This window comes from Neomonachus schauinslandi, chromosome 4 (assembly GCF_002201575.2).
Source record: "Neomonachus schauinslandi chromosome 4, ASM220157v2, whole genome shotgun sequence".
In the NCBI taxonomy this organism is placed as follows: Eukaryota; Metazoa; Chordata; class Mammalia; order Carnivora; family Phocidae; genus Neomonachus; species Neomonachus schauinslandi.
In genome coordinates, this window is record NC_058406.1 from 176633598 (window position 1) to 176659137 (window position 25540).

The 25540-nt window shown below is 43.1% G+C and overlaps 1 protein-coding gene across 5 annotated transcripts in view; it reads right to left on the reverse strand.

The window, feature by feature from the left end:
• The window catches only part of ASAP1 (ArfGAP with SH3 domain, ankyrin repeat and PH domain 1), a 285399-nt gene that overhangs the window by 79927 nt on the left and 179932 nt on the right, over nt 1–25540 (reverse strand). For 3 of the 5 annotated variants that reach the window (XM_044914674.1, XM_021688804.1, XM_021688803.2), the window contains 5 exons: nt 24555–24640; nt 15020–15095; nt 13773–13859; nt 8228–8328; nt 2487–2556 (listed from right to left, as the gene is read on the reverse strand). In XM_044914674.1, the coding sequence (XP_044770609.1) occupies nt 2487–2556; nt 8228–8328; nt 13773–13859; nt 15020–15095; nt 24555–24640 (420 nt within the window). Of the gene's footprint in view, nt 1–2486; nt 2557–8227; nt 8329–9096; nt 9106–13772; nt 13860–15019; nt 15096–24554; nt 24641–25540 lie in introns of all 5 variants that reach the window. The other 2 variants (XM_044914676.1, XM_044914675.1) reach the window with 1 other exon arrangement.

Consider the following 25540-nt stretch of genomic DNA (forward strand, 5'->3'; position numbering starts at 1 on the left):
TGGTGGTGGTGGTGGTGGTGGTGGTGGTGGTGGTGGTGGTGGTGGTGGTGGTGGTGGTGATGGTGGTGGTGGTGGTGATGGTGGTGATGGTAGTGGTGGTGATGGTGATGGTGGTAGTGATGATGGTGAGAATGCCTTTGAAAAATCAGATGGTGGGACTCTTCACTCACACAAAGAGAAACACAGGCTTAGAAATGGAGACTGTTCCATTGTCTATCAAGTAGGAGCAACAGAAGCTACATAAAATGGGTTGTGGTAATGTGCTCAGAACCATGATGGCCCACTCATGGAGAATTCTCAATAAATACTAACTATTCCCATCAGAGTTTCTGATCTTGGATCATGTAATTGGAATTCTTCTGATACAGCTCCCCAAGTATTTTAATCACCAACATAAGGAGCAGAGTAGGTCCTGCTTGACAAGCAAACACTGATCATTAAGCACTCATGGACTCTTTAAGACTGAAATCCCAGCATTCACCAGGTGTGACGTGGGCACATCACCTCTCTCAGTAACAGCATCTATCCGGTGGGTTGTGGCAACAATTACGTATGGTAACACACGGAAAGCACATTAAGAGCTCACTTGGTGGTAACTAACATTCTTGCGATTGTCAGAACGGTTTCATAAGGTAACTGTGCATGGAATTAAATATGAGCAGGTAAAAGTTATCTCATTTTCCACGTATCTGGGATGCCTAGTCCAGCACCTGGAGTGGAAGCTTCATGAAATGTTGCTAAATAAATGAGTAATTGTTAGACAGCCTCAGAGATAATTACTAACTGATCTAAGTCCACCTGCAGGATTTCCAGTATCAGATGGGTGGCTTGTCACAACTGACATGAGAGTTACAAAAATCTCAGTTGGGCTGAGCGAAGCTGAGGACCTCTGAGGAATCACCCCAAGGGTTTTGCAGGGGACAAGGGACAGAGATAATGTAATTGCTCAAGTTCCATAAAGGCCAGTAATTGTTAAGATGCACAGAATCTTCCAGCAGGAAGGTCTTGGCCACAGGTGTGTACTGACTACCATCCGTGTGTCAAGGTCTGTGGCGGGGGGTGGGACACAAAGAAAGAAAGACGAACAGGATCTGGTAAATGCCCCTGGAGAGCATCTGGTCTAGTGGGATGATGGGGTTCTGCAGGAAGAGAGGCAGAATGGAAGGGGCCTATGGAGTAAGGTCAAACCCAAGTTTGAATTTCCAACTGAGCCACCCAGGCGTCCCCAAGTTTGAATTTCCAGCTCTGCCCGCTACTAGCCAAGTCATTGTGCTTCTCTGTACTTTAGTTTCTTCATCTGCAAAACGAAGGTCAGATTACTACATGGGTTATAGAGGGATTAAGTGAAATAAATTTTATGAAGTGTCTGGCAGGAAAAAGTGCTTATTAAGTGGTACTTCTTGCTCAACAGAGAGAAATCTAATCTCAACTGTGAATCATGAAAACCTGCCAATGTAATAAATGCTCATCCTTCATTTTTACCATCCTGTTAGTAATTAACTGCTTATCATGAGCTCAAAGACATCACTTGGCACAGGATACTGAAATTTACCCGAGCTTCTCTCCACGTGGGGATTGCTGGGTTTAACTGCATGCCCCTTTGTAGAGACTCTTGGTACACTAAGCTGTTTCCAGTCCCGCCTGATACATTTTCCATTCTAATCTTTGCATCTTTAAGAATAAAAAGTAATTTCTTGCTAGTGTTAAAAGGGCAAAATAGTAATTACTTATTTTATGGTGCATTCCTTGACTACCACCAAGACTGAACCTTTTCTGACAGTATATGAATTCTGCCAATACACGACTTCTAGTTGAAAATGGGTGATACAAAACATAAAAATTCTAGCTAGACTGTCAGTATCAACTCTGAGTATGCAAGATATGTATGCATATATACTGACAATAACCTGAAGAGAAAACAGAATATAAGTGTTAGTAACTTATTTTCCGCTTTCTATTGAATTGCCTTTATTCCTAAAGAAAGGGGAGTTATAACTGAGGCAATTTTATTATCTCACTGTTTTACTTATATACATTTTCGTTTTTTAACATCATGATGGATTTTCTGAGTAATTTAAATAGTAACAAACAAAAAACACGGGACATGCTGTACACATATTATTTCCTAATTATTATTTCATGCAAAGAACATCCTCTGTCATCTTTATAATCAGAAAACTAGGTTTTTCAGAACCACTGATAGTTTTTCCAAAGAGATGAGATTATGAGATAAAAGAATTCCTGATTTGGTCTAAGAGAACAAACATGAGACGTTCTGGAGGGGCAACAGAACGAGACGGACACCACAGGACAAGAGGAGACCAACTCCTTCTGTAAACGAAGGTCCCACACTTTCTGACCCAAATCCACACAGTACGCATACCTGGGGGAAACTTCAGTGCTGGTTATGTCACGTTTTTGCTTTCTAGTCCACGGGGCCAAAAGGCCTAACAGGCGCACCGTGGTAAATGAGCAGAAACACTCACCGTGGCATGTGAGATGGTCAGAATCCCGTTCTTGACGGCACACTTCCTCCTCTGCCACACCTTCCGGAGCCTGAAGAGCAAATCAAACACAACCTGATACAGTAGCTGATTCACTCTGTGACATGCAATCCTATCGTGTTTTGTACGACAATCATTATAAAACAGTAACAACAAAACGACCCCAAACCAAAAAAACCCACCAAACCCAGAACATTTTATTTTATTACCCCAGGTGGAAGGTAGTTCAGACTAGTAGGCGTATACAAGGATGCTCATTATAGCACTGTTCTTGACAGTGAAGTGGGAAACAACAGAAATCTAAAAGCAGGAGAATGAATACATGCATCATAGTTACATTCATACTACAGAGTATTCTGAAGGAGGTTAAAAGAATCAAGTAACTATGTATGTGCTGACATACCCTTCTAAAGCATACTGCTGATTGAAAAAAGCAAGCTGTTTTAAAATAATTCAGGTAAGATCTAGTAATGTTAAAAAATACTCAAAGTATATCACGTATAAAATGGCGCTCTAAGTTTTCTATGGGGATATAAATATATGTACAAACACACAGAAGAAGGTCTGGAAAGAAGCATGGTACACTCACAAAAGTACTCTGCTCTGGGAAGGAGGCCCAGACCTGTGGCAGGGTGGTGCTGAAGAGTTTTTAACCATACCTGTGAATCTTCTACGAGAAGGCTGTATTAATCTATTGCTTCTGTAATTAAAATTAAACCTAAAGAAATTAAGAAAGTAACTCAAGATGTCTGCCAGGCAAGGAGGGGTGAGGGTACGGCTGCCTCAGGATACACAGAAGGGAGCTCAGGGTCACGGATCAACACGTCTGGTGACTTGTACACCTCTCCTTTGGGAAGGCTGACACTTCTCGGAAAAAGCCAAAGAGAACTCATTTCAACTTGGAGTTTTTTGGTGATGCTCGAGGCACAGGTAAGCCTGTGTGTGGTGGATTCACACTTGTGTGGGCAGGTACAAATGTACTAGTCAAGAGCATTTCGATGGAGAAACAGACATGTACAGGGAACAGTGATTCTCTGGCTAGGAGAAGGCTTCTCGGGGCCCTCAGGTGTCATGGAAACAGACAACATCAGAGGAGGGGGCTCTGGCTTCTCCTGGGCATTTAAAATAATATCATCGTGTGTTTCCTTTCCCCTCTCAATGAGTCCTGTAAGAAACCTGCCACTGTTTAAATTCACGAATTTAAAACCAACTCTGAGCACAGATAATGTTGTCTCCTTGTGTATGTAATTACTAGCAGCACAGTTCACAGTGGGAAATCAGAATCTGATACCATCTGAGCAAAAGTCAATTGAACACGCGCGCTCAAAATGCTAGTATCTTCAGGACGTAACGCAGAACTACCGACTGATAAACCGCCCTCAAATTACAACTACATCACTGACTGGGAAATGGCTGACAAGAGAGGACACCTGTCCCATGATCATACCTGCATCTGGCTAATGTAACCAATGCTGTAGGAGTTTTGCAGCCCATCTTAGCCTCATAAAAGCCTGCTGAGATAGGCGAGGCACCCCCTGTACCCATTAAAGCCCAAACCAGTGTCATCTTTCTCTATCAACATGTTTCAAAATAGCCACCAACCAACCTAACAAATTAGTCAACCTTCAGGATATCGTCCTGACTCAGTTTATTCATTTTATTTAGTAAAATCGTTAGTCATCAGTTGGGTTTTTTTTTGGTCATTAGTTTTTTTCACGTGCGTATTAAGGAAACACAAAACCAAACACAAAACTGTATTCTTTTGTATTAGTAATAAAGACAAGGAAAGTAACACAAAAGCATTAAGCTTTTGGCGAACAGAAATTGCTCATGTGGTGCCCCCGGGTGACCAGACAAAAGGGAGCAAAATCAAGTCAATCCCAAGTACAGCCCTATCTCTGTGAACACTCTGAGAGCTTTTATTCCCGAGATTTCTATGAAACGGCCTGGACGCCTGTGCTTTCCCCTCTCTGTACTGAGAGCTTTAAGGATGCTTGCCTGAAAAGCTCCTGAATGGACATAGCAAGGACTTTTACCACCTGCTCAGACAGTGCCAGAGAGAACACCACTTACACCGTGCCCAGACCTCAGAATTCCAGAAAAGGAACTATGAGAAGGCGGCCTGATGTAACTAAACAAGTACCAGCTCTGATGCCTGATTCCTTGGGCTTCAATCCCGACACCAGCGCCCACTAGCCACGGGACTTTGTTCATGGTACCGACCTCTCGGAAGCTTGCTTGCCTAATCTGCATCATGAAGAGAATGATGCCCATCCTCTAGGACTATTTTGAGAAAATACATGTAAAACAATTACTCCTTTGCCTCTCGATGAATGCCTTTGGGTCATAAAGCTTTTAAATTACTTACAAAAAATCTGAAGTGTTTTCCAAATTGTGGACATAAATTATTAATCCTGTAGTTTTAACACTTGTCCTTTAAGTGACAAAGAGTATTCCAGAACTAGGGTCAGAAACTCCTAAAGCAACTGATCCTTAGGAGAAAATCATATGACACATCAGTAGACATGATTAGCAAGTGAGGCTGTCTTCACGTATAAGCATTTCAATTCTTTCCTCTTCCACGGACAGCAGTGACAGGCCCCTCTGGGTTATCATTATTCACCCTCTGCAGCCCGTGCAATTATGGGAGGCTAGCCCACTGGACTTCCAGCCTCCTTTGCAACAGTGCTTTCCTTATCTCTTCCCAACAGACTGTAGGCAAGGTGAGGGTGAGGCCCACCTCTCACGGACCTTTTACCTTCCAGCATCCAGCAGACTGCCTGAAACACTAATAATAAATAAATAAATGTGTGTGGAATGAGTGCACGAATGAAGAACAGACCAGAAGAACGGAGTCAAGTGTGTGAATGTATGCCAGCCGATGCCTTGTATCCTCCAAGGGCAACCAACAGCAGCGATGCCCCTTTGGAATATAAAGGGGAGACACCCCGGCATTAAGTCATAAGACCCAGGTTAGAATTTGGGCTTTCTTACTTACTGGCTGTAGGATCTTAGTTGAATCACTTAATCTCTCTGGATGAGTTGCCTCATCTTCCGAAGGTGTCAAATGAGAAGAATGAGAGGTACCTGGCAGTGTCTGGCAGGCACACAGCATGTGCTCACAAGGTGATGCTTTCCCTGAACATTTTAGGGTTTGAACCAAACAATACCTACCCAAAGACTCAGCTGACTTTTCTTGAAGTTAGGTATTAACCACTTCACTTAGAAACAGTCAATTCTAACGCCAAGAAAATCCTTGTACCTTCACGCGAGTAGTGTTAAAACTACAGGATTAATAATTTACGTCCACTAGATACCACGCCATTGGGGCTACAATCTGGTCACTGTGTCTGTTAAGAAGAGCCCAGTTTAAGGGGCGCCTGGGTGGCTCAGTTGGTTAAGCGACTGCCTTCGGCTCAGGTCATGATCCTGGAGTCCCTGGATCGAGTCCCACATCGGGCTCCCTGCTCGGCAGGGAGCCTGCTTCTGCCTCTGACCCTCCCCCCTCTCATGTGCTCTCTCTCATTCTGTCTCAAATAAATAAATAAAATCTTTAAAAAAAAAAAAAAGAAGAGCCCAGTTTAAAACTGTGATTTGGGTAACTGGTGTGTCTTTTCTTCTTTTACTTTTTGCAAGACTTAATGGTCAACATTCACTGACTTTAAGAGCCAGGTGCTGTGCTCTGTGCTGGGATGCTTTTCTTTGCTTACGCCCATATCTGCAAATCCTGGTGGCCCTACCGCACTATCTTGACTCTGACCCGTTCCTCCCCCGCTGCAGCTGTTCCCTTGATCCCTGTTCACCTCTGACCTGGCCTCCCACTTCTAGTCTTACATGCTACACAGCCATTCTCAGCCCAGCAGCCAGAGAGCCTTTCAAATGAGTCCAACTACGGCATTCCTCTGCTTAAAACCCTCCAATGACGCCCATCTCCACTCAGGGGCTTCCAAAGCCCTCCTCCTGGCTTGGTGTTCTGCCCCCTCTCACCTTGTCTCCTATGACCCCCAGCTCCTCACTCAGTCCCAGCTATGCCTAACTCCTGTGTGTATCACAAAGGGAAGCAGGTTCCTGGCCATCTCTGCAGATCTCTGTAGATGATCTCCTCACTTCCTGCAAGTCTTTGCTCAAACATCTCCTCACTAAAGTCTTCCCTGACCGCCCTGCATGACTGCAAGGACCACTCCTACAGGCCCCGAGGCCCCTGCCTTGCTCTATCTTCCTCCATAGCACTTGTTACCATCTGATCTCCCACATAGTCCCTTCTTTACCGTCTCCCGACTCAGAATGTAAGCCCTATGAGGCTAAGGACTTCCTTATCTTTCTTGTTCAATGTTATGTACCCAAGTGTCTCTAACAGTGCTTGACCTACACTAGAACTCCCAAAAGACATCTGTTGGATGCATGAGTAGAATAAGCAAAACTGATAGTGATCAGAAATTTAGGACTGTAATTTATAGAAGCTGCAATTTTATTTTTCATTTTATTTTTTTTAAGATTTTTTTTATTTATTTGACAGAGAGAGAGACAGCGAGAAAGGGAACACAAGCAGGGGGAGTGGGAGAGGGAGAAGCAGGCTTCCCGCGGAGCAGGGAGCCTGATGCAGGGCTCGATCCCAGGACCCTGGGATCATGACCTGAGCCGAAGGCAGACGCTTAACAACTGAGCCACCCAGGCACCCCTAGAAGTTCCAATTTTAACAAAGAAATCAAAAAATGTCTATGTCTTAGATAAAGTAAAGGAGTGCATATCCACAAGCCATCAGAAAACAAGAAGCTTTCTTTCAAAAAGAAGGACAGTTAGTAAAGCAAGTAATTAAGATTCTCCTTATGTGGGGCGCCTGGGTGGCTCAGTCGTTCAGCGTCTGCCTTCGGCTCAGGTCACGATCCCAGAGTCCTGGGATCGAGCCCCGCATCGGACTCCCTGCTCAGCGGGAAGCCTGCTTCTTCCTCTCCCACTCCCCCTGCTTGTATTCCCTCTCTTGCTGTCAAATAAATAAATAAAATCTTTAAAAAAAAAAAAAAAGATTCTCCTTATATATGTAAAGCAGAATCCCTGGTGGAGCAATGGAAAGAAGCGGGGCCAGGGAAGGACGAGCCTGGAGAAGAGGCAGGGCTGAGACCCTGTGTGCACTTCAAGCATGGGAATGACCTGGCGTGCTTTACGTTTCTTCAAGGCTACTCTGGGCGCTGTGTGGAGATGCAACAGAGGAGAGGGACAGAGAGAGGCTACTCAGATATTCCGAGAAGCAGTGGCTCCTCCCAGGGCAGGGCAGCAGAAAGGTCAAGAAAGGCATCATGTCCTGTTAGAAATGAAGAGCTTGTCGTGACAGTGGCTGTGATATAAGAGGAAGGAGAGGACTCGGGGTTGACTCCCAAAGCTGGGTTTGGGCGGCCAGGTGGGCACCCCAGCAGAGAAAAGGGCGGATGAATCAAAGCAGAGAGGTGGGTGAGCCTCAAGTCCGCAAGCCACCTGCTTGCTTCACGTTCCGCTCAGCACCTGCCTTCCTAAAATGGCAGGCTGCAAGTCCTCGGTGCCATTTAGGGACCATGGGATGGTGACTGCTTCTTGGAAAGACAGCAGGTTAAAGCAGCTGAGGGAAACCAGTGCGCTCGCGGTCGGAAGCTAGCACATTAGAAAATCCTGAAGTGTGGGAAAAGTTCCGAGGCTGCTAACACCCAGGAAGTGCTAAGCACGCAGGGACAGCGGGCTGGCCTTACGCATACCCATCGCTCTTCTTCAGCAGGTAGCCCTTCTTCTCACTGCCGTACTCCTTATTGCCCTGCAGCTGGTGCATGCTGTACCCTCCTTGCCGGCTCTGGGAATCCTAGAAAGGAGAAGCCACAGATCAGACCGATGCTGGACATACTTCTCGAGTCTTTGCCTCTATTCTGCCATTGAGCCTCTGTCCACGGGTCTGGGGCGAAGAGAATTATGGAACTTTAAGAGCCCTCAGGTCCTTGCCTGTATTTCAGAGGAAACTAGGCAGGGAAACAACCACCGGAGTCACAGGCAGGTCCAAGAACTCCCGTTTCTAGTTTGGAACCCCAGCTCCGCTTCCAACAACACACTGGTGACAGAGCATCGTGGGACTGAACCAGGTTGCACGGGCGGTACAGGAAGGCAGGAAAACCCAAGTGGCTCACAAACAAAGTGCATGCAACCCGAATGAGCTCTTCCCTTAGGTCCACCTTTTCTCCCTCCACATATTTTGCTAAAATACCCACAATACAAAGTGTACCTTCTGAGCGAGGTACTGGGAACTGTTAGAAATTCTTGGTTTGTAACCAACAGGGGCTCCGTAAAATAAGCTGTTAAACATGCTTTTCATTAAAAGCGATGATTCTCTGGTGGTGAGAAGTGTGTTATAATGTGGTAAAAGGGTGACCAGGACCCACAGAACAAGACAGATGCAAACCAGCTGGAGGCACTCTGCTGATACTTCCCCATCGTTTCTAGAGACTGCATGATCAGATTCAGCCATTACACTTTGAAAATGTACGAAACAGACCAACAACACTGAACTGTAGAATGAGAACATGGGGTTTAGACACAGAAGTAGGACAATACATTCTCACAGAAAGTGTTGACTTACTCTCCTAGACTTCGATCAGGAAGGGCAAAAGCAACAGAGAAAAAAGGCAGAACATTTGAAAACATAGTTAATTTCATTGATAGTCATCACGCATGATTTAAAAGCACTTTTTATAACACAGAGAAAACACCACTGTAAAGATAATTAAAGCCAGAACACATGCCACCTTCGGAATCACATAAACTTCAGGGGATGGGACAATAAAACATCTTTATATTTGTCAAGTTTTATTCAGGTTATTTAAATGAAACCAGAAGAAAACCTGCATGAGGTACACATTTCATCAAGATAAAAATGGGTGACAAACTTCAAAGTGTGTGTTTAGGGAATCAACACCTCAGTGAAACCCAAATTATTTTAGAAAATCTAAAAAGAACCAAAAATTGTAGGAGGATTATTTTTTAGTTTTCCAAGCAGAGAGAACATAACAAAAATATCCAGTTCAGAAGCAACACCTGCAATGTGATGAAGAAGAACCAAAAGTGAACTTAGCCCTAATTATGTACTGATGGCCTATGTATGAGATCCCTTTAAGGTCAGGATGACCTCTCTGTGGCATTCGGGATCCTTCTGGACCAGACAATAGCAAATGAATATTAATAACAGCCGAAGGAAGAGCTCTAGGATGGCACACCTTTGTGAGGTTATTCCACGAATGTGATGAGTTCTGTGTTCAAAACGATGTCCTGAACACCCAAATGGTAGGTACCGGGAAGACAGTGAGGACACAGCGGGGCATGGCCCCTGTCCCTGAGGTGGGTGCTCATACACTGACCACGCATCCTTCTGCTCCCTGGTGAAGGTAACAGAGTGCTGAATGCTTGCTCTACCAGGCAAGGAGGCTCACCCTGAGGAGCTTAGACTAGTCATTTCCTTAATCTGAGTCATTTGTCTGTAACTGGCCAGACTCCCTCCAGCTGGAACACCTAATGGCACCATTTCAATCACCTGGGGAGGGGCAGGAGTGCGCTGGGGTTTAGGCATCTCTTTAGAAATACTTCTACGTATTTACTTTTAATCAGGGCCCATAGCCTTGCTCATAGTAACTTGAATCCCAAGTCCTCCCTCATGGATGCTTTCAGGCTTTCTGGACAGAGCTATGACCGCAGGACCGTACTACAGATCAGATGGGCAAGGAGAGCAGCCCTCCACCACCCGCGCTGCCATGAGAACCCCTAACAACAGCAGTGACACACAGGGTTTTCTTGAAGGAGGTGGCAATGTGTCCATAATACTAATACAGAACAATCAGGATGGAAAATTAGGTCGGGTGGTGGAGAGCTGAGGCATGGGATGGAACAAGGGGCCGGGATAAATGAAATCCACGGAGCTTTCTGCGTCCACCCGATGACATCACACGAAAACCACTCAACTCTGGATATGGAGTCAGGGATCGCTGCCATTTCTATACCTCCCCAGAACATTAAAAACAAAATCTGCAATCTCCCTGGATAAAAATTCTTATTAAAAGCATAACTCTATTCCTTGGAATGCCTTCCATTGAACGAAACTGCTCTTTGTCTGCCCATGTAATTTCTAGGTTGGTCTGAATGCTTTAGAACTATGCATTAGCCTGTTTGCTAATCCTTCAAATAAAACCCAAGTTTTAAAAATAAGAGTACTTTTATCTTCTGTAATGCAAGGATTTTGATGTTAATAACTTATGAAAAATATTACATTCTGCAACTATGCCTCTGAGACACTCTTTTCATATATTTATTACTAGCCCACATAAACTTTAAATTCTGAATAACAACCTGAGTGGACCTTGTTTTCCATCAGGCAAATACGCTTTTAAAGGTGAATAAAGTGGCTGATCTCCAGGCTCTGACCTCAGAAGCCTACTCCATTAAGCTGAGCAGGAAGGAAGCAGCACGTTTCAGAAATATAGTATTGACAACCCTACATTAACTACCGATGAGTTCTATGGCGTAAAGTAGTCCTACAAATAATTATTTCTGCACTTTGAGAAATGATGGCCATTCAGCTTGCTTTGCAGGGAACTCTAGACAAACGAAAAGAGGGTTTTCTTTTTTGAGAAAATAAATCATGGAGAATTAACACTCATGATAATTAACAAAACACGATGGAAGGAATGAAACAGGTTCTGAATCCTTTGATAGCATAATAAAAATTAAACATGTATTCAGGAAAGAGAAATGCAAGTTGAGAAATTCATTCAGGCAAAAAATGTAAAAGTAAACTTACACAATGAACTTAAAATAAAACCTTGGAGAAATTCCATAACGTGAGCCAAGAATGTAAACTACAGAATGAAACTATGGTGTCATTTTTTTAGTTCAGTTCCTTATTCTCTATTAGCAGTATGGACAAATTACCTTCTTTCTTCTTAGAAAACTCTATTAACATATAAAATGCATTATTAAGGAGTAAAATCTTAAATCTTTTTAAACTGCAGGCAAATACTCACTGATTTACAGGATTATAAGTACTTGTGGTATCCAACCTAAAACTAACCTCTACGACAGAAGCTTCAAATCTCTCATGTAAGGGATACATTGTGTGGGCAAAGGATTTCTTCTTTTTCATCTAACTAAATATTTATTGAGTAGCTTTTGGGTGCCAGACAGTGTGTCAGATACTGCAGAGAGAGAGATGAGCAAACACAGAATCCGTCAAACACCTTGCAAACCACACTATGATGGGAAATTGAGAGAGACTCAAACAAAACGCTGGAATTTGGGGACAGATTTATGGGCATCATTATTTAAAATATTTTCAACCCTAAATATAGTTATGTAGCAAATAGTTCTCTTGGGACGTTAGGCTATTATAAAAGCTTAAGATAATTAATTTTGTAGAACATCTGCCAGAAGTCAAGGAAGAATTTTGACAAGAAAAAACAAGTCCATCAAAAATCTGGGGATCCTACTGACAGCTCAAATTCTTGGAGCTTCCTTTAAAAGAGTCAAGTTAGAACCTGGTGGGGGTGAAGAGGTTAAATAATTTGCTGGGTGCTTTTAATTTCTCAGGTCATTTATCAGGTTAGTTTACACTCTTCTCGAATAGTAGTGCTATGGTAAGAACTCTATGGTGGACAGTCTCCTTTCTTATTTGAGTCATTAGAAATCATTACCTACTAACCTTATTTTGCAATGAGAGATGATAAACAGCATGGGAATGGGATAAGCGTGCTGTGAAAGATCAGTTTTACTTGTAAAATACTCTGGACATGGTGCTAATGAACATGCATTGTTTATTAATTTGGGGTGGCTTTAAATCAAATCATGCGCATTTTATCGCGTATGTACTCTTTTGGCTTACATGCAACTTTGTTCTTTAGCTCCTGGGAGCAGATACATCAGTCTTTATGCAAAACAGAAAGGGACTGGAACAGTCTCCCCCCACCCCCCCAAGAAAGCTTCCATATACAGGAAGGAGGTGTTACTGTACGACAAAGCAAAGGTAGGAAGTGGTTAAGTACATTTCGGTAAGTACAAAACCTCGCAATTTTCTGCCTAAACAGCAATCTACTTCTTACCCTCCATTTGAGTCTTTCTATTGCTCTTACACAGAGAAATCATTCAAGGGGACCACCTCTCCTAGGATTTGTATGCCAGTAATAAGCACCTTCAAAAGAAGCCTCCAAACACAGGTGCCTACTTCCCGTCCACAGGTGCCCAGGGTAAAAGGGCTGTAGACTTCTCCCACTCGATGAAAACCCAGAGGGCTATCTTCACTCAGTGAAGAGAACCTTCTGGGTTGCTTTAAAGGGTAAGGGTTGCTGGTGCAGGGCTTCCACGTTTGAGGAGGGTTGCCTTGTTTTTGTTTTGGACTCATGAACCCCTTCAGAAATTGTAGGAATGTACAGTTTGCCATTGTGAGGTGATATCATGAGGAAATGACAATATAAAAAAAGGCTCTATTTTATGTGGTTATTATTAAATACTGCATTGAGATACTGCACTTAAATTCAATGCATGATAACTTCCTAATATAAACAGGCAAATTTTAACCCTCCCCTACTAACAAACAGAGCTCACTGTTTAGTTTACCCTTGGCATGAAGTCCATACCCTGTTGTGTGTGTTCAAGGTCATCTATCACTAGGCCTGAGTTTCCACCTCAGAAACCCCATCTCTCAATCTTCTGCCCTTTTTGCCCCCAAAGTGCGGGGGGCAACTGCTGACTATTTCAGACAGCTTCCATCTCAGAGTCCTCTCAGCGTCCCCCCTCTGCAGGCACGCCCCTTCCCAGCAGATCTCTTATGGCACCAATACCGCTTAGGGTATGACTGCTGGTTTGTATGGCTGGCCTGCTCTCTACTAGATGATGATTCTAGAGGATTCTAGAGGATCAACCCCCCTCTGGCTGCCCAGAAAGACAGAGATGACCTAAAGAGGACATGGGTGTGCACTCTACCCTGAGAAGACGCAGCACTTTGGAAGTACAGGTCTTCAAAGCCGGAATGGCAAACCTAGGGTCCTGGAATTGTAGCTCTGGTGTTAAGAACATCTTTTGTACAAGGATGGCAAGGGAAATAAAGGACAGTCGCTACATGGGGCGATGCAATAGGTATACACTTATATCTTCTATCTCGTTTGTCCCCACAACCACGGTGGCAGGAAGCTGGTGACACGCCTATTCTGCAGATCAGGAAACACAAAGGCCCTCCCAGGCTGCCTCACTTCTGCTGGAAACATACAGATCACCTACTTCTTTCTGATCAAGTTGAAGAGAGGATTTTATTAAGTCTCGGAGCGCGGTTAGCTGTTTCTTTTCTTCATCCTGGGTCTGTTTTATCTGTGACGGAAAAACAGGACTTTCATCACGTATCTTTTATACATGAGCAGAGTTTAATTCACCCAAATATACCAGTCATCAAACAATTCAATTATATAGTTGATTTCTTTATTAAAGTCTTTTACATGGTCTCATTTTCTTACATGAAAGGCAGAATTTTCTCATCTTATGAAAGTACCAGTGAGTTTTGAAATTAGTGTCTTAATGCAACAGGCCTTCTTATTAAATAATACATCTAGGCAAGACAATTAGCTCTGAAGTACCATTTTAAACACAGTTTAGAAATAACACTGGGTCACTTGCTTCTGGTTTTTCAAAGGGCGGTAGCAGGAATCCCATAATGTGGTTAAATGGGCCAGAAAAAAGTGTGAAAAAGGACCAGAACCCAATGGGCTAAGGTATATATGAATGTTTACACGGTGGCACCCGAGGGTTTCGCACTGGTGCTGCTTTTTTTAATCAGCTGAAACTTATTACAACCTGAATCATGTTAACTATTAAAAGACAACGGCGGTGGCGGGGGGGCAGTCACCTGGGTGGCTCAGTCAGATGAGTGTCTGCCTTCAGCTCAGGTCATGATCCCAGAGTCCTGGGATCGAGCCCTGCGTCAGGCTCCCTGTTCAGCGGGGAGCCTGCTTCTCCCTCTCCCTCTGCCCCCCACGCCTGTCCCCACTAGCGCACTCCTTCCCTCTCTCAAATAAATAAAATCTTAAAAAAAAAAAGACAATCGGAAAAAATATACAGCTATGTGTTTTTAAAGATATATACGCAAAATCCAGATATCTGACAAAACCAAAAAAAAAAAAAATCATAAACCTGCCTACCCCGAGACAATCAAGTTTTGTCCTTCAGGGTCAAACATTCTTTCTACAAGTGCCAGACTGCAAGGCACTCACAGGTGATGCTACTGGACCCCAATGGACAGCCATCTAGAATCGATGGTTACATACCCTCGTTCCTCATATGTCCCAAAAATGTACTCTAGGATATCTGACCATCAAGGCCTTCTGAGTTAAACTGAAAGCTTACCTGCACTAGGTTTATACTGACAGATCACGTACCCCTGCTTTTCTTTAAAGCTCTTCTAATCCAGATTTCAAATTTATTGATATTTATCTATAAAAGCAACTTAAAATGCATGCATTTTATAAAATACTTACATTATATAAATCAGCAGCCAGTTTTTCGATGTACTGTTTCAATTTATCAGCCGTTTTCAAGCCATCTTGAAAAAAACTATGATGGAGAACATCAGAGATTTACCAGAAGCATAAAAAAGAAATGAACCCCAGTCACCTATAAAATCTGAAAATATTAATATATTTACTCTACCCACATAGCTACACAAAACACTTATAAACGAATTTCAGTATTTTATAAAGATGCACCAACAAACAGATTACGGGCACCATCTGACACGTGCTAGCAGCTCTCACGTAGACAGTGCAAAATACAGCTGTGGTCCCAACACAGCGATTTCATGTGCGTACCCGTCTATTCATAGAAACAGTCCTCCTGGTTGTGCCGTATTTGAATTCGAAAGAGAGAGACACACACCATAACTGGTGTAGTATCATGAGGATGAATTAGACGCTTTAAGGAGAGAGGAGACTTTTCTAGAAACAAAGGCTGCAGGAAAGTTAGCCACCTTTCAGTTCCCCAAAGACCCCTGGGGAACATGCTTGAAACACAGGAAGTCGGATCGATGGTATCCTGCCGTGTGCACAGCCAGATCGCGCCGTTTCACCCTAAGAATCAGTACTGACAAGAGCCGAGCATGCACAACAAGCTAAGCATGCTTGCATTTTATGTGAGTTATTTCATTCACCCCCAACAACAACCCGAATGAGTTCCCAAGCACTTCAATCTCATCTCCTTTTCAGAGGATAAACTGAGGCACACGGTGAGTACATCACTTGCTCACATGACTAGTAAGTGGCAAAACTGGGATTCAGGGCCAGGCTTTGATTCGGACACCCCTGCTTGTGATGACCAAGCAAAGAGATTTCCTGTCTGACCCCTCCACCCAGGAGTTTCACTTGTTTCAGTGTTTGTAATGTTCTCTATCCTCTTGGAGGCTTCTCTAGCCCTGCCCCACATCTACTGCTCTTTCCCCACAAAAGAATGAGATCCTTGAGGATAAGGACTGTCTCATCTCAGGATCGCAGTGGGTCCAGCACCAGGCAGATGTCAGTGAATGATAAGGATGCAGCACTATCAAGAAGTTTTAGGGCACATCTTAGGATTCATATCTACATATATAATTAAGCTTAACGTGGACAATCAATGTGGACAATACATTCTTACCAGAACTGGCCCTCCAAGAGTGAATACTGAAATCCCCCACATGTTCGATAATTTTTTAAGGTTGACATCTTCAGCTGAGAACCCTTACTAAAATCAGAAAGTCTTTCACCAGAGGAATGGGAGAAAGGAGGGCTTTTTGGTTAACCATTTAACTTGAGAGCTACATTTAAACTCTTCTAACATTCAGCTGTTCACCACTGCCCATCGGAATGAAGGTTAAACTTCTCAGTTCGGAACTGAATACAATTTATGTTCTGGACCCTGAATAGCCTTCTGGTTTTATCTCCTACCATCTTCTTTGAAAAAATGTGGGTTCCGGCCATGCTACATTTTTTTTTTTTCCAGTTCTCCCTGGCCTTTGCTTCTGCTGTTCCCTCTTGCTGAAATGCCTTTCCCCACTACGCTTCTACTGTAACTCCGTTCGTTGCTGCCTCCCACAGCAGCTTGCCCTGGCCTGCCAATCCAGGGGATGGCATATTCTAGCACGGGCTTGTGCCCAGGCCTAATGCCAGCCCTCGAGCAGCGGGCCACGCTCTGTCCAGAGTAGGCCATTCATGAACATCAACCTGAACCAGCCTCATCTACATGAGGGAAAATGTCTGTGGAAGAGGCAGAAGTATGGCTACAAAGTCAATCACAGCAAAACCACTTCTGATCTCTGATACTCAAGTAATTTCTGGAGAAAGGGTCTGAAGGTAGAATACATCAGTGTAAGGTAGATGCTATCAGGACTCCTTACAGCAGAAAAAGGGCTTTAGGGTCAGAGGCTTCTGGCTTAGAATCTGTGCTGGAGGATTTCTAGCAGTGGTTCTCTGGTGAGTCACTTCTCGTGATAACTGTATTCCGTGGGGCGGGTAACACGGATAACACGTATGAACTCGCTCCGCAAGGTGCTGAGTCGTTAGGACATGCTCAGCACATGTTAGCTCCCTTCCTGGACTGCTGGATTTATCACAGAAGGAGTCATGTCCTTCCCCGAGGGATAGAGATTCGCTGCAGATAAGTTTGTGCTTCAGTTTCACTTTCAACATGAAGGAAATTTAATCTTTTTTTTTTTTTTTAAAGGTGAGCTTAAATGACAATGCTTTAGATTTGTGTTTTCCAAGGGGGTAGCCACCAGCAGCTAATTTAATTAAAATTAATGTAAAATTCAGTTCCTAAAGTCTCACTAGCCACAGCAACTACATGTGTCCAGTGGGTACCGTGTTGGACAGTAGAGAATACCACCGTTTCCATCATGGCAGGAAGTTCTACTGGGCAAACTGAATAAGCGAACTCAAGAGTTGAATAGCACACAGGAATGGTATAAAACACACATTTTAAGGAGAAGGAAGGCACTGATAAAAATGACAAGTTATTTATCAGGAGGTGAAAGCAAGCTGGAAGGGGGACAAATTCCTACCGACTGAAAGGCTGAAGAAAGACCCCAACAAGTCTGTTTTCCTACATCTGAATTCTCCAGAACATTACACAGACTAAGAAAAATTAATAGAATGAGAAATCATTTTAATCTACAATATGACTCAACTGTTACAAACAAATCATATACATAAATCCAGTAATCTTCTGAGTGCGATTATAGGTTTTCTTTTTTGTTAACTTCATTTTCTAAAACACATCATATATTCAGACATTAGGCAAAACAAAATTATAGAAAAGAACCAACATTTCGTCTAGAAGGAGAAGGCTGAGCTGAGGCCCTCTCAGAAAGTTACGCTAGGGCTCACTTCTGGGTTTTGGTGAGAAACAGGAATAGGAGGCAGAGGGGACCGGATGCAGGGAGAACAAAACCGTCTTGACATTAGTAACACAGTCATCAGTAAGCAAAGGCCGACATGCTGTTGACCGCACCGTCGGTCTGGTGACCCCTCCCCTCTGTGCCCGACTGTCCCCTCCTTGAGGGGTCAGTCTCAGCCACGAGCTGGGTGGGACTCAGAGTCACGGTCACACATCACCTGCCACAACATTTCACTGAGGGTGGCGGGCTTGCCTCTCTGTTCCCTGTCTCCTCCCTCCAGTTCACTGGCTCTGGTTCACTGGAAATGCATGAACTTCGGAGTCAAAAGCATATGACGTTTTGGCTCTCAATCTCACCGTACATACAACCTTGGGCAGGCTACTGACCCTGTCTGAAAATGAGCATGATCATCCCCAAAGGTGGATGTTTTCTGGCTTCCAGGAGAGGCAGATGAACTACTACAGATAAAAGTGTTCTGTAATTGGAAAGGGAAGCACAAATGTCAGTTGTGATTACCTGCCACTCAACCTGAACGTGGGAGCCTTCCCCGCGGAAGGCAACATTATGTCTCTGACACCCACTTGTCCCTTGGCCGCCTTCTCTGTACATTACTGAAATATAATGAGATCTTTGGAAAACAGATGATGATTAACAGTAATAATAATAAGGACAACTGGCACGTAACTATTTATTCTGTGCCAGTCACTCACTATTATGCACAGTTAAGTATCCCTTTTCTTAAGTCTCCATTAGAAGCCAACAAAATAGATAGTTATTATTAACCTGTACCAGACAAGGTAACTGAGGGCCAGTGAGGTCCAGTCGTTTACTGGGGGTCATCCAGTCATTCAGTGCAGAGCTGGGATTTGAGTGTAAGCATTCCCAGCTCTGGAGCACAGGTAGTTAAACACATCAGGCTGATCTGGGTCCAAATCCTGGTTCTCCCGCTGAGTAAGAGCATAATCTCAGAATCCCTGCGCCTCCGTGTCCTTATGCAGGAAACGGAGATGATCCCATGTACTGTGGGGAGTTCTTGTGAGCACTTCGAGAATGTTCTTAAATGCCACGCACAGAGAAACAGTTCAATACACAATGGCCACAGGCCAGCAAAATGAGCCTCATTATTTCTAACCTTAGAGACACAGCTGCATTGACTTCGCTTTCTAAAAAAGCAGCTTGAAAGAAAAACGACCATATTTTAATGACCCAGAGTGCCAGAAAAATGTAAGCTGCCAACTGATAGGCAGAAGGCCCTCCATGTTTATCCTGACAGTCTGTGACACATCCACAGCTGCCGAGTGCAGGCTCGTGAGTGTGAGCACAGTCACCCGTCCACCAGGGAGAACACACAAACCCTCCTCAGAGGGAGGCACAGTCTTCTCTAACCTGAGAAAGTTGCTATGTACTTCCCCCTTACTCCGTCCAAACAATGATGGGAAAGGGATACTATGTTCTCTCTGCTTTCAATTTAATTTCAAAGAAAGAGAGACAGCAGGATCTCCCTGCTACCCCAATCACGTATTCTGCTTGGCTTAGAAAGAGGGGCTATTTGGCCAAAGGCTGAAATGCTCTGGGAGCATAGTATTATCTTCAAAAGTTAGGATGCTCTTGCAGTATCACAGAGAGTATGGTTCTTTAAAACAAATCAAAGTATAAAACAAATTAAGAAAAATGAAGTGATTTCTTAACACATCAACCACCAACCCCTCTTGAAAGCTTACTTCCAAGCTTCAGGTGCTGATTTCCAGCTAACCAGGGTGACATCTTCTCCTAGAAAATTTTCTCTACGTGTGTCCTGTGGTAGTTAAGAAACTTAAAGGGACAGGGGTTAATTAGTGTAAGTATTAATTAACCGCAAATCCATTTCAACAGTTCCGGTCAAAGAGCCAGCTGAGAGTGATATAGAGAGAGTCTTAAAAACAGGGATGTCCAGGCCCAAGTCCAGGCTCAACCAAATTCAGATTTCTGACATATTAAGAGCATGCACTCTGGAGTTACAGAGACCTGCGTGCAAGACTTAGTTCTGTCACCTTCTACATATAAATTTTATGAGGGCATAGATCTTTTTGTTTTGTTGCTGTTTTTAGCATGAAAAAAAATTGAGATAAAATTCATGTAATGTGGAGGCGCCTGGGTGGCTCAGACGGTTAAGTGTCTGCCTTCAGCTCAGGTCATGATCCCGGGGTCCTGGGATCGAGCCCTGTATCGGGCTCCCTGCTGAGCAGGGAGCTTGCTTCTCCCTCTCCCTCTCCCTCTCCCTGCCGCTCCCCGTTTGTACTCTCTCTGTGTCAAATAAAAAATAAAAAATCTTAAAAAAAATTCATGCAATGTGAAATTCACCATTTCAAAGTGTACAATTCAGTGGTGTTTAGTATACCCACTATCTAATTCCAGAACATGGCTGTCACCCCAAGAAGAAAGCCTGCACCTGTTAGCAATGGTTCCCAGTTCCTCCCTTGCCCTAGCAAACAATGCTTTCTGTCTCAGTGGACTTGCCTTTTTGGGCATTTCATTTAAACGGAATCATACAATATGGGGCCTTCCACGTCGGGCTTCTTTCACTTAGAATAATGTTTTAGATGTTGATCCCGCTGCAGCATGTATAAGGATTTGTAACCCTCCTGGGAGCTTCCTGGGTGTGATCTGAAACTGGCCGCTGTAAACAGAGGGCAGGAAAAGACCTGAGAAAGTGGCGGGCCCCTCCAGGTGGGCAGGTGGCAGTTTTCATAACAGCAAAGGGAGCTGACACTGAGTGTTGTCTTCGGCGGCAGCTATATGACTGGATCCCTGCACCTGCCCTCCAAATCTCTGAAGTTTATAAAGAAGCCCCAACTGTGCTTGGTCATGTATACACCTGCAGGTGTTCTCAACGCCACATCACCATCTCAAGGCCACGTCCTTGGAGCAGCCTCTGGGAGTGGGAAAGGAAAGCAGAACCCACATTCCAAGGACAGGGGAGGGAGTAAGGAGCCTCTGAGCGACATGGTCCAGCTCATGGGGTAATCAGCAGTCCTACAGCCCAACATTATTCCACTGCACTGCGCTACCATATTTTGTTCATCACATGATGGATATTTGGGTGTTTCTACACTCTGGCTCTTATGAATAATGAGGCTATAAATATGTATGCACACATTTTTGCTTAAATACCTGTTTTCAATCCTCAGTCCTCTTGGGTATATACCTAGGAGTGGGATTGCAAGGCCATGTAATTCTAGGCTTAACTTTTTCAGGTACTGCCAAGAGGTCTTCCAAAATAGTTGCACCAACTTATATCTCTCTCAGCAATGTGTTGCGGGCTCCAATTTCTCTACATTCTCGCCAAGAATTAGTTTCCATTTTGTTGTTGCTGTTGTTTTTTTAAATTCTGCCATCCTAGTGGGGGCAAAGTGGTATTTCATTGTGGTTTTGGTTTGGATGTTCCTCAATGACTAACGACGTTGAGGCTTGTTTCTTGTGTTTTCGGCCATTGTGTTATCTTTTCCGGAGAAATGGCTATTCAAATTCTTTGCTCACTTTTAAACTGGATTATCTTTTTGTTGTTGAGTTGTAGGAGTTCTTTACATATTCTGGATACCAGACCCTTATCAGATAAATGATTTGCAAATATTTCCCTCCCATTCTGTGGGTGGTCTTTTCGTTTTCTTAATAACGTCCTTTCACTCACAAAACCTTTTTGAAATTTGAAGTCCAACTTACCTATTTTTCTCCTTTGGTTTCTTTTGCTTTGTTCATTTGACATGTTTATCGAGCATCTACTGAATGAGTGAATGTGCCTTTGGGCAGGTTACTCATCCTTCCGGAGCTACAATTTCCTGATTGCTCTTAATAAATGTTAGCTATTATTATTTTAAAATTAAGGATAACATAGTAACGTTTGTAAGTGCTCGTGATCCTGCAGATCATAATGACATTTGCTAGGTGGAAAAGGTGTGGGTGAGCAGTAGGATATTATATTTGTTCTGAAAGCAGCATGTTCCCCACAATGTTCAAGTCTGAAAGTGACAAGCATTTGGTGTGGGTGAGTTGGAAAGGGTAACAGAAAGTCAAAAGCTCTTCTTTTCTGCTCCCTGTATTGTTCTATTGTAGTAGCTGTATCCCTGCTGAGATGCTGGGACTATACATGGTATTACTGGAGCAAACGGACTCTTGGGCGCCCCCTGACTTTGTACTGAAAATCATTTGGAGAACTGGAGTAAGTACTTAGGATATGAAATCTCTCTCTCTTTTTTAGAAGATTTTATTTATTTATTTGACAGAGAGAGAGCACGAGTGCACAAGCAGAGGAAGCGGCAGGCAGTGGGAAGGGGAGAAGCAGGTTACCCGCTGAGCAGGGTGCCCGACACGGGACTCCATCCCAAGACCCTGGGATCATGACCTGAGCTGAAGGCAGGCACTTAACCAACTGAGCCACCCAGGCGCCCCCTTCTCTTTGTGAATTAGGTACAGAGACTTTACAAGTTTACTAAGGGTTTTTGAGGGATTGCCTGAAGTAAGAAATGAGTCTCCCTGAAAGAATACTACCCCGGCTTCTTGCTAGGTGGGAATTCTTGAGGTTTAACCAGGGGCAGAACCCCATTATAACCATGTTTGTGAATACCTCTCCCCACAAGGAGGTTTTTACTGTGTGGGGTTTCCTTCTGCTGCTCTCTGCTCCCTGGAGAGACTCTTCTACCAGATTCCAATGGCCAGATGCTAGCCATCCCCCAAGTCTAATGCCGACTGCCACCACCTCTGTCAAGGAGCCCTCCTCAGTCTGCCTGGATGAAAGTCTCTCCTTCTCCTGATGCCCATATTAGCAATTACTTCCTGGGCCCACTGTGATGACTAACGACCCAACTTACTTCCAGTACCAGAGAATTAGCTCCTGAGGGCAGAGTCTTGTTTCATCTTCCTACCCCAGAGCTACTGGCCTTTGTCAGCAGATTAATATTTTTGGAAAGTGAAAAAGCAGGGAATGAAAGAATGGAGGATGCATTAGCTATCCAGGTCAGAGTTGCTCTTCTTTTCACCTTTAGGAGCAAAGGTTAAGATCTGTATAGTTTATAAGACATCGGACATTTTGGAAAACTAATGTTTGTGGAAGTTAAAACCTTCTTTGTAGGCTAAGGGAATGTGAGATCAGAAGATTTCTAGGGGTGCCTGGCTGGCTCAGTTGGTGGAGCATTCAACTCTTCTTGGTCTCAGGGTTGTTTGAGCCCCACACTGGGCGTAGAGCTTACTCAAAGGGGGGGGGGGGGGAGAGATTTCTAAAATCAGGTAAAATCAGATTTGCTGCCAAAGTTTTGTAATGGAGAAGACTGAAAAGTTTCACTTATTTCTGTAGAGGTTTCAAAGCAATGATGTTTCTAGGAAAACTGAAATTGATGAAAGATGAAAAATTCCACCCGAAACTAAAATTAGGGACTACCAGGACACATTTCAAAGTTTCCTATGCACCCCACTAAGCTATGAAGTCAAAGGTTAGACCAGGTCTTCAGTATGAGGCTTTCACAGGCAAACTTTATCTTATAAATGTCCAACTGTTTCCACTTCAATGTATTATTTTTTGTATGTGAAACATATTTATACAAGGTGGAATTTACTTGGAAAAGAAGGAAAAAGTTAACAAATCAGATCTATGTAAATAACAATTTGATCATTAAAAGCTTCTCCTGGAACAATTCTGTACAATACATGTATGAATGAATGATTTCAAGTGCCACTTGGAATCCTCAGAGCTGCAAATACACACAATGTAGCCCGCATGGGGCTAGGCTCCATATGCATTATCTCATTTAATTCTCACATCTACTAACCTTAACCCCACTTGACAGATGAGGGTACTGAGGTTTAAAGAGCAACCTGATGAAGATCACATAGTCACCTGGCTGCACAGCAAAGGTCTGAACCCCTCTTTCTGTCTGACTCGTGCCTTCTGTGTGTCCCACAATATTAATGCTGACCTCCTCAAATGTCTCAATTACAAAGATCTTCTTACATAGAACACTAAAAATTTTAATAATGGGTATGTTTTCACATAAAAACTCTACCAGAAAACCCATGAAAGCTAATCCAGTAATTAAGCAAGAAGTAAATAAGCAAATGTAATACCACAAAATCTCAAGCATAATAAAAATGCAAAGTTAATAAGCAAAAATGGTGCTGGTATAAATAGTGGACGTACCACCAGTTACGTAGAAATCGAAGTATAAAGTCAAAGTATTCTTAGTGCCCCAAGTATATAATTTCACCTAATTTAGGTGACAAAGAAAAACAATTCCAAGTAGGTATACATGGAACAAATGACCTGATAATAGGTAAATGCCAAGTAAGGGAGGAGGGCGTGAGAGTCACTTGGGAAGGCCTCTGTCGTGACAGGGTTGCATTATTTGTAACGAGAGCTTCAGACTGTCAAGGCCACCTTTAGGATTCATAAGTAAGACAGCATTTTTGAGTAGCCACATACTTGCACTGATTTGAGTTACTTATTTACAGAAAACAACAAAGATGGAAGATAATACCATTTCTTATCATGTGGCTTTGGAAGGTTCTAGTATCACACTATATAGAGTGACCAAATGAAAACCAGAAAGAAAGAATTAAGAAAACCAAAGAAGTGAAGGGGGTCTTCCTTGGGCTAATAATCATGATCACGATATTCTACTTACTTGCACTGTGCGTGATAATACTTTATAAGATTCTGCAGCAGATCCACACCCTTTTTGGTCTTGATTTCATTAACTTTAATGAGATACTGTGGAAATAAAACAAAATCGTATGTTGCTCAGTACAGATAGGGTTTTCCAGTCATGGGCTTGGGGGGGTAGAACACCAATCATGAATCTGCACAAGTTACTGAACCTTGGTTGCCTTCAGACAGTGTGAGTTTAATTCAGGAAATGCTGATTTGGCAGTCACAAGTGTACAAACGAAATGATTAGAGTGTTAGCGTTTTATAAATGCTCAAGATTAGTTTACAAGACAAACAGAAATCAAACATAGCAAAACATTCTAGAATAACTGATTATTTCCCCCTGGTGCAGTGGATCTCAAACTCAAGAGTTCACATGGTCAAAACGTGAAAGACGGTTGACTGTTCTTTGCAGAAAACAAGTAAAATAGCATTCTCTTGAGGCATATGCCATCAGATAGCAAAACTTTCAGAAAGAATTTTTGGTACTCAAGAATGAAAGGATTAAAAAAACCACAGAAGAATAAAAATTAAAATAACCCATTATTAATTTATGCAGTTAACTAACACTACCAGGTCTGGTTTTTACTAGTGGTCAAGATTTTCTGTTGATACTGTTTGCTTCCTTTTCACTTGTTTTATTATGAAGAAGTGTTTATGAGCAGATAGGTTTGAGAAGAAGCTAAAAGTATGAGGAGGGGGAAAAAAGAAAAAATTTAAAATTAAGAAAATTCTATCCACTTTAATGTTTTTGGAGAACTGTAAAAGGAACTCTATGACACAATTAGCATCAGAATGAGCAGAACGCCAGGTCAGGGAGTGCCAGTGTTCACTGGGAACCCAGTTTGAGAACCACTGCTTTAAGTCCAAGGGAGCATGCTTTCACTACATTTCTTTCATGAACTCAGGCTTTCTTAATGACTACTTTATTTAAGCTTTCATTCAAATTGGACACGTGGTTAA